The following is a 14437-nucleotide window of genomic DNA, read 5'->3' as shown; positions in this document are numbered from 1 at the left end:
GCCGGAAGCTCACCTGCGGCCTCCAGCCACCTCCAGCCAGCACCACGTTGCCAGCTGGGCCCAGGCAAGAAAGCACTGCACTGCTGCCATCCACCCCTGCCTCAGGCTGTCCCTTGAGTCCCTCAGCGCAGCCAAGACAAGCCACAGCCTCCCACTCTGTTTTTTTTTTTAAGGGATTTTTGTCAAGGCAAGCTAGAGTCCCACTGCCAGTTCCCAACCAAGATCCCTACATCGTCACCAAAACATCACGAAAGGAACCTTAAAATTCAAGAGATCAATGGGATTATATTTTGATGGGCTCTTGGTGCTAGGAAGCATTCCGAGGCTACTCTGGGCCCAGTGGCCAAGCGTGATTGTTGGGGATGGGTTGGGAAGGTGTGGATGTTACATTTCTGCCAATTCTACATGTATTAGTCAGCTCTTACTAGCTAAGGTGCAGTAACATGCAACCCCTGACTCTCAGTAGCTGACAACAGAGGTTTGCTTCTTGCTCATGCTCCATATTGACAGCTAGTTGGTCGTCTGTGGCTCTGCTTCTTCATGCCTGCCTCATCCTAGAACCTTAGCCCACCTCATTCTAGAGTCTTGTGCCTGGTACATTTTCCTGGAGTGTTCTAGAGCATTCAAAGACTTCGTTCTAGAGCATTCAAAGACTTCATTCTAGAGCATCCTAGAGCCTCCGCCCACTCCATTCTAGAGCCTCCGCCCACTCCATTCTAGAGCCCCAGCCACTCTCATTCTATAGCATTCTGGAGCTTGGCCCGCCTCATTCTAGAGCCTCCGTCTATTTCATTCTAGAACCTAGAGCCACAGCCTTAGTCTGAGAAATGCCATTCTGCCAGCCCATGAAGAAGAAGGTGGACAGACACACACAGTGACCCCTGTGGCTTCTGCTCACAGCTGGCATGTGTCCCCTCTGCTTATATTTCATTGGTTAAAGCAAGTCATGTGACCCTGACACTAGCCAGGATGCAAAATTCTCTTACTGGGAAGGGGATAGAGAACCCCTGGGAACAATGAACCAATCTGGCCCCTACCTCAGGCCGCCTACTGGATACCTCTTCTAGAGAGGGGGAAACTGAGGGCCCAGGAAATTGAGGGATGCGCAGGAACCTAACAGCCCCCGAGGACCGATCCTGGGATCCCCACTGTGGTCTGCTTGGGAAGCAGCGCACCCTCACTCCCACGCACGCACGTGGGCACGCTCACGCACTCGGCACCCCCTGCTCTTTGTGGAAACAAGATGCCCCGGGAGGCCCTGGCGCTAGAGGCCACAGGCCAGACCTCGCGTGGAGAAGGAGCCGGCATCCGAGGCAGCCGTGGGGCTGAGGCCTGGCGGCAGGAGACTTACGGCAGGTGTCGCCTCTACCCAGGGCCCAGATTTCGGCTACGTGACCCGGGAGCCCCTCTTTGAGTCTGTCACCAGCCTGGATTCCTTTGGGAACCTGGAGGTCAGCCCCCCGGTGACTGTGAAAGGCAAGGCCTACCCCCTTGGGCGCATCCTCATCGGCAGCAGTTTTCCTCTGTAAGAGACACGGAGGGCAGCGGGGGGCGGGAGTCGGAGGGCCACTGATCTGCTTGGGTGGCCTGGGTGGCCCCTGCATGGTGTCGGTGCCTGGGAGAGTCCCCGGCCGTGACCCTGTCAATAGGCAGACAACCCTGGAAAGAAAACAAGGGAGCCTTCACATCTCAGCGTAAGTTAGCACCTGATATAATCATCCTCTTCCCCAAAGGTGAGGGTGGAAGGTGAGGTTATGAACCAGGTGGGAAGGAATGGGGGGTCCAGTGGAGAGACACAGACAGAGAGTGAACGGAAACACGTCGGTGAACCCTCAGGGCTGACCGTACGTGAAGGAGACATGAGAAGACAGCCCTGTCCCCAGAAGCATGAGTCACTGGCTCCTTGGCCTGTCCACGCTGCCCCCCTCCCTGCCCTGCTGACCCACCAGCACAGGAAAGGCAAATTCTTTTCTCCATCAGGGCAGTGGCTAGGGAGAGAGAACTTGGGTTCTCACTTCACAAAAGGGCTGCCAGGAACCTGCATGTGCGAGACCAGCCAAGGTCTGGACATCGAGTCCCTCTGAGCTCCATGGATGCTCTGCTCTGTGGGACAGGCAGTGACCATTTGCCCACCCTCCTCTTCTTTCCCCTCCATTCGGTGGTCACTCATCCAGTCAGAATGCAGCTGTTTCGGCATCAGCCAAGTGTCCTGGACCAAGTGTCCCTGTCCCTGCCTTCAAGGAGACAGAAAAGGTCACAGACATGCAAATAGGCCCTGAGGAAAGAGAAGGGTGAACAGCGAGAGGAGGAGGAGGAGGAGGGAGAGGGGGCCCAAGGAGGGACCCCTAAGCCTCTGGGGGTGTGGAGGGGGTTTCTTAGAGACACGTAGGCCCAGCTGTGGGCCAGGCACTCCTCTGGGCTCTTTGAAGATGGACGCGGGTGGCATGGCGAAGGGTTCCTGGCCCAGGTGCGCCAGCTCTGTGGAGCAGGGGAGCTGCGGGGCTGAGGAGGGGGCACTGGAAGACCCGGTGGGGAGAGCAGAGGGCCCGGAGCCACAGACCCAGGAGGGCGGGAGGAGGCTGGTCTAGCAGGCCAGGCAGGAGCCAGACCAGACCCCCTAAGGACCATGGGTCATAGTCTAAGGGTGTGGGGAGACAAAGGCCTTGGGAGTCTAGAAGTCAGGAAGGGCTTCCCGGAGGAGGTGTCTTTTGAAGCAATTAAAGATAAAGTGAGCGGAAGTCAGTGTCCCACGGAGCAGTGGGCGAGGGCAGATTCGAAGCCGTCCCACTTCCCAGCCCCACCCCCGGACACCCCAGGCAGGACTCCTGAGCACGAGGCTGGCCTCCCCATTCTCACCGGCACCTCGGGGGCTGAGGGTCCCTTTCTGCCATCACCCAGGCTGTGGCTGACGCTCCCCTTTCCCCCTGGGCTCCGCCTGCACCAGGGTCTCACCCTGTGGCTCAGGTTCCCGCATCGTCCCGGACACCACTCTGGCTCCAGCCGGGTCCCAGAGGCCGGACACCAGGGGCAGGCCCTCTGGGGCAGCAGGCGAGGGGGGCAGCTTTCTGAGGGGTGCCCCCTCTGCACTCCCAACCCAGGTCCGGCGGGCGGCGGATGACCAAGGTGGTGCGCGACTTCCTGCAGGCCCAGCAGGTGCAGGCGCCCGTGGAGCTCTACTCGGACTGGCTGACCGTAGGCCACGTGGACGAGTTCATGACCTTCATCCCCATCCCAGGCACCAAGGTGAGCCAGTCCCCAAGACTGGACAGGAAAGGATAGTAGAGGACCCAAGTACTCCTGGCCCTTGCAACCAAGGGCAGGGTCTGAAGGAAACAGCACAGAGGAAGAGGGAAGTAGGCTGAAGCTGGTTTGTCGGTTGTGGCTGTGGCAGGTGAATTTTTAACCCAGGAAACCCAAAATATTGGCATTTCAATATGTAATTAATATAAGAATTATTTATTAGCCATTTTTCATTCTCTGTTCATGCTAAATCTTCACGATCTGGTATTTTATTCACATAGCACCTCTCTAGGCAAGATCAGCCACAGCTCTAGTGGCTACTGAACTGGCCACAGCACTCTAGAGGGTGATGCAGGGTGGGCCTTGGGTCTGGGGAAAGTTCTTCTATCTTATGACGTGAAAGGAATGGCCGCCACTTCCTGCCCTGGACGTTCTGTGCAGCTTGGAGAGGTTCCTCCACTCTGTCCAAGGCCATCTTTTTTTTTAATATATGTATAACTTTATTTTATTTTTTATGTGGTGCTGAGGCTCGAACCCAGTGCCTCACACATGCTAGGCAAGCGCTCTGCCCCTGAGCCCCAGACCCAGCCCCCCAAGGCCATCTTTGACTCTGAGCTTTGACCCAGTGATATTGTCAGAGTGGACGGTGGGTGAGAAATCGTCCTCTGAGACAAAGCCCACAGGGCGGCCCCTGCAGCCCAGTACGGGGGTGAGAGCTGAGGTGCAGATGGGGCTCTGGGTCCTCAGGCCAGGGCTCCCTCTTGCTCCTCGGCCACCTTCTCCTGCTGACTCTGAGCCACGGGAATGTCTGGCAGGAGTTCCGGTTGCTCATGGCCAGCACCTCAGCCTGCTACAAGCTCTTCCGGGAGAAGCAGAAGGAGGGCCACGGGGAGGCCATCATGTTCAAAGGTGGGTGTCCACGGGCCTGGGCGGACACTAGGAAACGGGAGCCCCAGAGAGACCCTCAGGGGGCTGGACACATATACACCTGTCCCTTGTGCCCAGCCCCGTGTCCCTGGGCATCTGGCCCACCCTGGGTGTAGGAGGCATCGTGGTGGGAACAGCACCTGCCTCTCGTCTCCCTTGCTGTGACCAGGTGGACGCTGAGCTGTCCACTGCCTCTCACTGTCCTCAACAGCACAGAGTGCCTCTTCAGCACCCAGTGTGTGCTTTAAATGACACAAGACCGAGGAGAGTCCAGGGGTTGACTCTCACAACCAGGACGCCTCACGCACTCAGAGAGCTTCTGCTCTGCAAAGAGAGGGAGAGGAAAGCACCTACTGCGTTCAGGCCCAGGAAGAGACGCGAGTTTGGGCAGCCGGGGTGCACGGCCAGGCGTCATCACCCTGGGCCCCAGAGTGAGAGTGACCTGCTGAATTCAGACACCCAGCAAACTGGGACAGCTGTAGACAGGGATAAGGTTTGCACTTAAGTTAATCATAGAAAAAACAGAAAGCTGATCTGGTAGAGACAACCAGCCAGGTTAGAGAGGACAGGGCAATGTCTATTTCTTTATTTTTTTTAATTGTGGCAAAATGCACATAACGTATTTATCATTTTAGCCACTTCTATTCAGAAACATTGATACATTTAGAGCTGGGCACAGTAACCCCAACTTCTTGGGAGGCTGAGGCAAGAGGATGGCAAATTCAAGGCCAGCCCCCACAATTTAGTGAGACCCTGTCTCAAATTAAAGAATAAGGGCTGGAGTGCAGCTCAGTGGCAGAGCACTTGCCGACCATGCGCAAGGCCTTGGGTTCGACCCTCAGTACAGCAAATAAAAAAAGGAAATCAAAATAAAAAATGAAAAAGGGCTGGGGATGTAGCTCAATAGTAGAGCACCCCTGAGTTCAACCCCCAGCACCGCAAAAATGATAATAACGATAATGATAACAATGTGGGACGACCATCACCTTCACCTCCATCCATTGTTTCTTAAGTTACTTTTTGCCCCTTTGAGGAAGGGGTCCCCGATATCTCTCACACCCAAGAGCCTGTCCACATCCAAAGACAGTGGTCCTGTCCGGCCTTCAAGGACAGACTCTTTCCTTTTGTGATTCCCGCCAATGGGAAGTTTGTTCTTAGATTGGCACGTGTGAGTCTCGGCTTTCTGGAGACTTCTGTTCTCTGTAATCACACCCCAAAAGCTACCCATAGGCAAGCACTCTGCCCCTGACTCCCAGCCCCAGCCCCATAGGGTACAAACCATTACAGTCTTTGTGCCAGTAAGGGTGAGCAGTGGGAACAGCTCAGGTACAGGGCCCGATAGCCCCATATCTCTCTCTCTCTCTCTCTCTCTCTCTCTCTCTCTCTCTCTCTCGGTGCTGGGGACGGAACCTGGGGCCCCACACTCGCTAGGCAAGCCCCTGCCACTGAGCTGCACCCCAGCCAGCCCCATCTCTTTGCCACTGTCAAGCCACAAGCCTGGGAGGTGCACTGGCTCAGCCAGCTCTGCCGAGATCAGGAGAAACTAAACTAAAATAGGCGAAGGGCAGAGGCCCTGGGATCAGTCTGCCCAGGTGCCTCCCCGCCCAGCCACCTGCTGCACGCGAGACCGTGGATAAGTCACGTGGCCTCTCTGTGCCTCAGTTTCCCCTCCTTCAGTGGGAGCGGCTGTTCCTCGCAGAGCACTTGGAAGACGCCTGCCAAGCCACGGCGCTCAGTGAGCGTTAGGCAGAGCAGTCGGCCGGAGCCACAGGACTGTCCTGTGGAGGGGAGGCAGAGGCCGGCCTCTCCAGGGCAGGCGCCGAGCAGGAGGTGGGGCTGGACAAGCAGGAGGGTGACTCTGCTTCTGCCACACTCAGCCTGGTGCTGCTGGTCCCTAGGAGCAGGTCGACTTGTGCCACCCACCCCTCTGGCCAGACAGAGAGCAGGGCTGCCGCTTCTCTCCTGGCTCAGGTGACAAGAGGGCCCCAAGAGAAAGGAGTGTGTCCTGCTGTCCCCAGGCAGAGGGCCAGGATTTCCCCTGTCCTGGCCTCTCCGGCCCCCAGCCCGGCCCTGGCCCTGTCCTCCATTCCTGTCCAGCAGTTAGCTCAGACAGAGCCCCCCGCCCCCAGCCCCATATCTGAGGCCTGACCATCTGCCCTCCATGGCCCACAGGCTTGGGCGGCATGAGCAGCAAGCGGATCACCATCAACAAGATCCTGTCCAACGAGAAACTGGTGCAGGAGAACCTGTACTTCCAGGTGAGGACGGGCAGGGCCCCAGGGAGCTTCCAGGCTCCCGTCCGCGCACCTCGGGGGCTTCCGCAGAGAATGCGCAGGGCCCAGGGCTTAGACCCAGAGCGCGTCAGCACCAGGAGGCTCAGCAGGCACTGAGCTGAAGGTGGAGGGTGAGGGGCCACCTAGTCCCTTCTAGCAGAGACTGGAAGCAAACAAACAGGAGACCAGGGAAGGAAGGTGGCCAGTAGTGCCAAAGAGCCGAGGTCTCAGCTGCACGAGAGCCCATGCCCTTGAGAACACAAAACCAAAAACTTGCTCTCCAGGGGAAAAAAAAAAAAAGGTTTTAGGAGCACATGCCAACCTCTGAGTTTTAGCTCAAAGGTCCCTGAGGTCTTCAGACTATGCATGGACCCCCCCCTTCTGAATTCCTAAGTCTCAAATTGCATCAAGAAATACAAATTAGTCATATTTATTTGAATTGGGTATTTATTGGGCAATTTAAAAGAACCACATTTTTAAGAATTAAAAAGCAGGAGCCAGGCATTACAGCCCACCTGTAATCTCAGCAGCTTGGGAATCCAAGGCAGGAGGATTGCAAGTTCAAGGCCAGCCGCAGCAACTTAAAAAGGCCCTAAGCAACTAGAAAGTGGCATGGATTTCAGGCACAAGTTGATCAGGGCTCCAGCTCCACGTCTCTGCATTTCTTGTTCTCTCAGATGCCCCCATGGTAGGAACAGGGCTGCAATAGTTCAAGGCCCCAGGCCACCCAGCACGCCATCTACAGAGAAAGAGCTCTTCCATGCCCACCGACAACTGAACAAGAGTTTGCTTTTCTCACTCTGATGTGGGCCAACCTGAACCAATTCCCATGGCCGGGGGAGGTGGGGATTCTGTGTCCTGTTTTGCTCCATCCTGGATCAAAGCCCATTCCTGACCCCATCACAGGCGCAAAGGGGCAGAGGCAAGAACTAGTTAGAGTTCCCCCCGAAGACCAGAGTGGGGCCGATCCACCCAGCAGCAGGGAAGAGGGGTGAAGAGGACCCCGGGGAAGCCATGTAGCACCCAGTAAAATCTACAGAAGGCCTCACCGGCCGCGGGAAAGTGGTCCGCTGCTTGTAGCAGTAGGATCCCGGCAGCTCGCGAAGGAGACTCTGCCTTTGGTTCCCTTGTGGCTACAAAAGGGATGACGGTGGCATCTGCCTCCTGGGTTGGAGCTGAAAGAGCTGATCTGTGGGAAGTGCTTGGGACAGGGCCAGTTCTTGTCCCCGTTAGTGTCCACTCGCAGCAGAATCTTCCTGAGTGTCACCCTCACCTCCTGGGGTGGCATGAGGGGCCACGGAGACACTGTATGAGGAGCACTTAGACGGGGTCTGGCTCCTCGTAGATGCTCATAAGTGACAGTTGCTGGGATTATTTCTGGAACCTTCCTCGGAGTTGCTACTGTCCCTGAGCCCTGTGGAGGGGCCCTGGGAGATGTGGTGCTGGCTAAGCACAGGAAGTCTCTCTGGGGTGCTGTGGCCCCCGGCCTGCTGCTGCAGAGAAGGTGACAGGTGTGTGTCACCTTACCTGCGTGTTCTCCTGCTGTCCCCACCCAGCGCTGCCTGGACTGGAACCGTGACATCCTCAAGAAGGAGCTGGGGCTGACGGAGCAGGACATCATTGACCTGCCCGCTCTGTTCAAGATGGATGAGGACCGCCAGGCCAGAGCATTCTTCCCAAATATGGTGAGACCCCCAGAACCTGACCCTCACCCCACACCATGTAGGAGGTAGCCAGATCCAGGAGGAACTCCGATTGAAGCTATCCAATCAGGAGGCCCATGTCCTGGTCCCGGGTGAGCTGCTGTGTGACCTCACCCCAGGCACTCGCCCTCTCTGAGGTCCTCCATTCCCTCCTAGCGGGGATAGGCTTGTCCTAGCTTCCTCTCTGGGGTAATGAGAGTCCTATACCTCATCGGAGAGGAAGTGCTTTGCATCAGGTACAAAGGCCTCTATGTACAGGAGGGATTCTTGTTACCGTAGAGGGGAGTCTCCATGAGGCAGAAAGCAATTAGATCAACACACACACACACACACACACACACGTGAGCTCAAGTGCACACAAATGCACTATAAACCCACGTGTGTCCATATCCACACACATGTATAAGATGTATGTGTTTGTTCCGATGTGTGCACATTCACCCACGTGAACACACGTGAACTCACACATGTGCACACCTTTGCACACACATACACACAAGGCAGGGGTTGCCTGGTTTCCCACCTCAGCCCCGCCATTCATGAGTTGCTTAGCCTCCTCTGGGCCTCAGTTTCCCCATCCATAAAGAGGGGATTGTTCTAGTACCTTCTTCATAGGATTAAGGAAGGGTCCTCGGAGCTTGGGTCAGGGCAGACCTGTAGCCAGTGCCACTAAACGACTGACCCTGTGGTAGGTGAACATGATCGTGCTGGACAAGGACCTGGGCATCCCCAAGCCGTTCGGGCCCCAGGTGGAGGAGGAGTGCTGTCTGGAGACACACGTTCGCGCCCTGCTGGAGCCCCTGGGGGTCACCTGCACCTTCATCGACGACATTTCCGCCTACCACAAGTTCCTGGGGGAGGTCCACTGTGGCACCAACGTCCACAGGAAGCCCTTCGCCTTCAAGTGGTGGCACATGGTGCCCTGACCTGAGGGAGCCCTGGAGCGTCCCTGCTTCCCTGAGTCCTCCAGGCCTCTTGCACCCCAGGGGCCCTCCCCCTGCCTGACCAGACGGGGTGGCACCACTGGGAGACCTACAGGGAGCAGGGTGGGATTTGGGGTACCTGTGCCTTGTCCTCCCCGGGAAGGGCGTCGGTGTCCACTGAAGCCACCCCAGGGAACTCACCCCTGACCCTCCTGAAACTAGCCGGGCATTTGGCCACTCTCTGTAGAGCCCTGGCGCGGGAAACAAAGCAAACCAACAACAAAAAAATCACATCCCCAGACCATGCCCAAGAATTCTCTATTTGCAATTGGAATGAGGGAAAAGGGAAGGGGATTCTGGGATCACAGTGTCTTCCAGCAGCCATGCCCTGAAGTTCAAGGTGGAACACATGGAAATGCACCCTGGGCCCTGATGCACCTTAAACTGCACCGTTATTTCAAATTCGCCTTCCTGGGGTCTCCAGGTGCCACCTCCAATCCATTCCTTACTGCCTCTCAGCCCTTCTTAGCTTTCTCTCTGCAATGCAGACACCCAGCCCTCCTGCTCCCCGAGGGCCCAGGAATTTAGCTCAGAACTTTCCCTGGAAACAGATGCATCAGAGCGGTTTCTCCATGTGCTTCTCCCCAGGGGCTTGAGGCTCTCTCCCCTGAGACCAGCACCTCCTGAGCCTGAGTTCAGCATGTAAAGATGCCCCATCAACCCCAGCCACCTTCTCTTGCCTGGTCCTCGAGTCTATGGCCAGGCTCTGACCCCTCTCCTGCCACCACCTCAGGTCCCATCCTTCCTACTGCTGGCAGCTAAATGCCAGCTTCTTTGCCTCCAGCCACATTCAGACCTTCCCCAGGGCATGGGAAACAAACCACCCCTCCTCCTAGACCTCAGACCCAACATGGAAGGACCCTGGCCTCACCTCCAGCCCAAACAGCTGCTGGCCTTCGAGGTGGACTGACCCTCCTGTTGAAGTTCACCAGTGTGTTTGCCAAAGATTCTCTCATTTGGACACATCCAGATAAATTCCCTGAGTCCAATGAAAAGAGTTAACTTCAGCTTAAAAAAAAATTCCTTTAGGACCAGGAGCATAAGTAAATTATAATTTCACTTTGAAGGTTAAAAAAAAAAAGAACTATTTTATAACCAATGAAGAGGTTATAAATCTGTGTTCTTGGGGGAACAGGATTTTCACTTTGGATCATTTCATTCGGGCACTCAGTAAGCACTTGTTGCATGGCTGCTGAGCTCGGGCACCGAGCCAGCCTCTGAGAATAGCAAACCGGGCACGGAACCAGTCAGTCCCCAAGGCTAAGAAACTACCTTTGAATGCTCAGCCTTGAGCTGGGGATGTAACTCAGCGGTAAAGCATTTGCCTAGCATGTGCAAGACTGTGGGTTCCATCCCCAGCACTGCAAAAAGTAAAAGTTTAAAAAATTAAAAATAAGCCAGGCGTTCAGGTGCACACCTGTAATCCCAGCAGCTTGGGAGGCTGAGGCAGGAGAAGCGCAAGTTCAAAGCCAGCCCCAGCAATGGCGAGGCGCTAAGCAACTCAGTGAGACCCTGTCTCTAAATAAAATACAAAATAGGGCTGGGGATGTGGCTCAGTTTGGTCGAGTGCCCCTGAGTTCAATCCCCAGTACCTAAAAAAAATTAAAAATAAATTTAAAAAGTAATAAACAGGCAGCCTTTACCCTTCGATGTTGTACTTTTTAGAAATGCCACTTTATTGCGGCTGGGGATATAGCTCAGTTGGTAGAGTGTTTGCTTCGCATGCACAAGGCCCTGCGTTCAATCCCCAGCACCACCACTAAAAAAAAAAAAAGAAATGCCTCTTTATTCAGGAAATACTCAGGGCACAAATCTTCCCAAAAGTCACTGACCCCATGAAATTGGGATGGGGGCGTCTTCTTTAAGCAAGCCCCTTTCCCATCCAGCGGGGCCAGTACCACCTCTCAGATCAGAGACTCAGAAATGGTTGTCCACCCCCCCTGGGGACAGTGGCTCCTGTTGGATCTTCTCTCCAACCCCAGACGTGAAAACACAAGTGCCTCTCTGAGGGTGTGCGTCTAGAGACTGTCCTGTGTGTGCGTTTGGTTCATGTGGGTTTGTGGGCTTTCTTTTATTTTTATCTAGTCTACATGAAGGGGAAGTGAGCACCCCCACGTGCAGACGGTGTGTCTTGTAGCTTTTCCTAAAGGTCTCCCCATCCTAAGTCAGTGATCTCTGAAGTGTCTGGAAGCCCCAGGGCTCAGACACTGTCCTGCCCACCTCACTTGCCCACCCAGTGTGCCTCCCCTCGGTGTGGATGTACCCCGTGGACTCAGCGCTCTTCCCCGCCCCCACTTTCTATAAATGTCAACCCAGAACTTCTGTGTTGCAAAACCCAGCCAAGTTCCTGTTTTGGTCTTGATTTTGAAATATTCAGTGTGAGATGGCAGGGGGTGTCGTGAAGATGGCCGGAGCTGGGCACAAGTTCAACTTTCTAGAAAAGAGGTCGTGGTGGAGATGGAAAGGTGTTTGCTGAAGAGCCTGATGAAAGAGCAGTAAATAAAGAGTCCGAGGGGAAATCACGTGGCTGTGGGCGTGAGGTTCTTTGCGGCTTCCTAGATATGGTCCTGAGGGACACAGACCACATGGGGCCCCGTCTGGCCCTGAAGCCCCTGCTAGTCCGCACACCAGCTCCAGGCTCTCGCCAAGGTGTCTCAAGTGTCTGGAATCACACCTATACTGTGTTTGCATGTGACAGGGCCACCTCCCAGGGTCAAGATCAATATCCCTAGTAAAGTCAGGGATGCAGACCCTGAGACGAGCATTTGGGAACACGTGGTTTATTTAAGAGTGTCCCCAGGGGAAGCCAGTAAGGAAATCGGGAGAGTAGGACAGGGAAGGAGAAGCCGAACAAGGTGTGACTGCAGGTGCTGCCTCAGCCCTAGCCCTGAAGAGCACCTGAGAGATGTACCACCTGGAGGCCGAGTCTCCCCACATCTACACCAGTGGGTCATGGGCTCTGGGGCCTCTGGTTCTCTGAATGGGCAGGGCTACCATAGCCCATAGGGAGCCACTTAGAGAAGATGGTGTCTATAGTTACGAACAAGGTCAAGGTCACAGGGGCGGGAGACGGACTCACAGAAGCAAAAGAAAAGGTGTGGGCAGGACACAAACCGTGCCCGCTGCTCTGGGTAGCCCCATGTTCTCACAACAGGGAGTCCTTACACACAGGATTGGCGATTTGACCCGTCGTATAATGACCCATGCAGCACAGCCACAGTCTAACAGGGTCTGAGTGAGCAAACCCCCAAGACCCTGACTTGGAGCCTCTGGTTGGTTTCTGGACCTCCTAAGCCCCTTGGGACACACCTGGGCCCCTCACTCCTCAGGCCCTTCTTGGGTTTCTGGACTGAGGTGTTGGTGCACCTGTCTTCAGGGGCCAATGCAAAAAAAAAAAAAAAAATCACTGGTTCTTTTACTTCCAGGCTTAAGCCATGGTCCAGCCCTGTGAGATCACTCTTCTCTCCTCCCTTTTATTGAAATTAACACATAATAATGGTGCCTCTTACAGTACAGAGTGATACATGTATACAATGGATAATGATCAAATCAAGGTAATTAGTATTTCCGTCTCCTGTCTCCTTAAACATCAGTCATTTCTTTGTACTGGAAGTCTTCAAACTTCTGTGTTTCAGCTTCTTTTTCTTTTTTTTTTAGACATTGATGGGCCTTTATTTTGTTCATTTATTTATATGCGGTGCTGAGAATCGAACCCAGTGCCTCACACATGCTAGGCAAGTGCTCTACCACTGAGCCAGTTTTTTATAAAAAAAAAAAAAGGGGGGGTGCGACATGGTGTTGCACACCTGTAATCCCAGCCACTCCAGAGACTGAGGCAGGAGGATCACAAGTTTGAGGAGAGCCTCAGCAACTTAGCATGACCCTGTCTCAAATAAAAAAAATTAAAAAGGGCTGGAGATATATCTTAGTGGTAAAGTGCCCCTGGGGTTAATTTTTTGCAAACTACAGCTATCCCACTGGGCTACAGAACACTAGCATTTATTCCCCTTATCACTGGTTTTCATTTTCCAATTCTTTTTATCCCTCCACCCACCCCTGCCTTTTTATATCCGATTAACGTGGTCCAAGTCACAGCAAGGCTGATCTGAAATAGTTCCCTGATCCTCCCATTCCTGAAACTCCTCAAAAGGTGTTGGTGTGTTAAACAAGTTTATCCAGGTACTATTTTCACATTGTGGCCACTCCCTCACCTCAGCATTGCTGAGATTACGCTGAGACAAAAAAAAAAAAAAGCACTTTCCAATAAAATAAAATATAATGCAAGCACCCATGTAACTTTAAGTTCCCTAATAGCCACGTTAAAAAGGTTAAAATCATGAGCTGGGGTGGTGGCTCAGTTGTAGAGTGCTTGCCTAGCACGTGTGAGGCACTGGGTTCAATTCTCAGCACCACATATAAATAAATAAATAAATAAAATAAAGATCCATCAACGACTAAAAAAAATTTTAAAAAGCTAAAATCAGATAAAATTAATGTTATTAATATATTTTCTTTAACCTAGTATATCCAAATTATTATCGTTTTGACATATAAGCAAAATTTTAAATTTTTAATGAGAATTTCATATTCTCTCTCTTTTTTTTTTTTTTCTGTGAAAAAAAACTGATGTGCATACTATACTTACATCAACCTCTCTTGGGACTAGCCACATTTAAGTGCTCCATGACCACACACTACACAAGTAGCTACTGTTGGGAGGCATAGTTCTAGAAACTTCTCTGCCGGACTGAACCCCAACGAGGGAAACAGGCACCTTCTTTCAATCCCCAGCTACTCTGACTGCAAGGATTAATACGATTTTATTATAATACTTAAAAGAAGAAGGTACAATAAATATCAACCCTTGTCACTGGTAACTAAATACAGAGAAACACCAGGCGGAGGCCTGGCTGATGTGAGAAATCTGCTTTCTCACCTGGGCTTCACCCCGGATCCTTCCACTGCAGCCAGCGGGGCTCCTATCAGCCTGCTGGTTGCCTTTGTGAGAGGAGCCCTCACTGCGGGGCCCAGGCTGGCCTCAAACTCCTCAGCTCAAGAGACGCTCCTGCCTCAGCCTCCTCGTAGCTGGGATTATGGGTGCACACCACCATACCCAGCTCAGCCCGACCTTTGAGAAACGAGGGTCTGCCGAGATCAGATCACGCTGGCTCCAGCCTCAGTTCTCGCCCTCCACAAGCTCAGGCCCACCCCCCCCATAGTCCTGGTCACACCCCAAGATGGCTCTGCAGCAGCCTCAGCCAGCATGCCCCCTTGGGCTCCCCTGCGCCCCATGTGTTAAAGAGACTTGTCC

The 14437-nt window shown here is 53.7% G+C and overlaps 1 protein-coding gene across 1 annotated transcript in view; it reads left to right on the top strand.

Annotated features, from left to right (window-relative positions):
* Padi2 (peptidyl arginine deiminase 2) overlaps positions 1–11648 on the top strand; it is a 40266-nt gene extending 28618 nt beyond the window's left edge. The window contains exons 11-16 of the mRNA XM_027951918.2: positions 1374–1525; positions 3099–3243; positions 4056–4149; positions 6340–6425; positions 7997–8125; positions 8836–11648. Of these exons, the coding sequence (XP_027807719.2) occupies positions 1374–1525; positions 3099–3243; positions 4056–4149; positions 6340–6425; positions 7997–8125; positions 8836–9069 (840 nt within the window). The 3' untranslated portion in view covers positions 9070–11648. The remainder of the gene's footprint in view (positions 1–1373; positions 1526–3098; positions 3244–4055; positions 4150–6339; positions 6426–7996; positions 8126–8835) is intronic.
* The last annotated feature ends 2789 nt before the right edge of the window (positions 11649–14437 follow it).

The sequence above is a fragment of the Marmota flaviventris genome, chromosome 10, assembly GCF_047511675.1.
Source record: "Marmota flaviventris isolate mMarFla1 chromosome 10, mMarFla1.hap1, whole genome shotgun sequence".
NCBI classification, from domain to species: domain Eukaryota; kingdom Metazoa; phylum Chordata; class Mammalia; order Rodentia; family Sciuridae; genus Marmota; species Marmota flaviventris.
The sequence above is the reverse complement of the archived record's forward strand: the minus strand, read 5'-3'. Positions and strand labels throughout refer to the sequence as shown.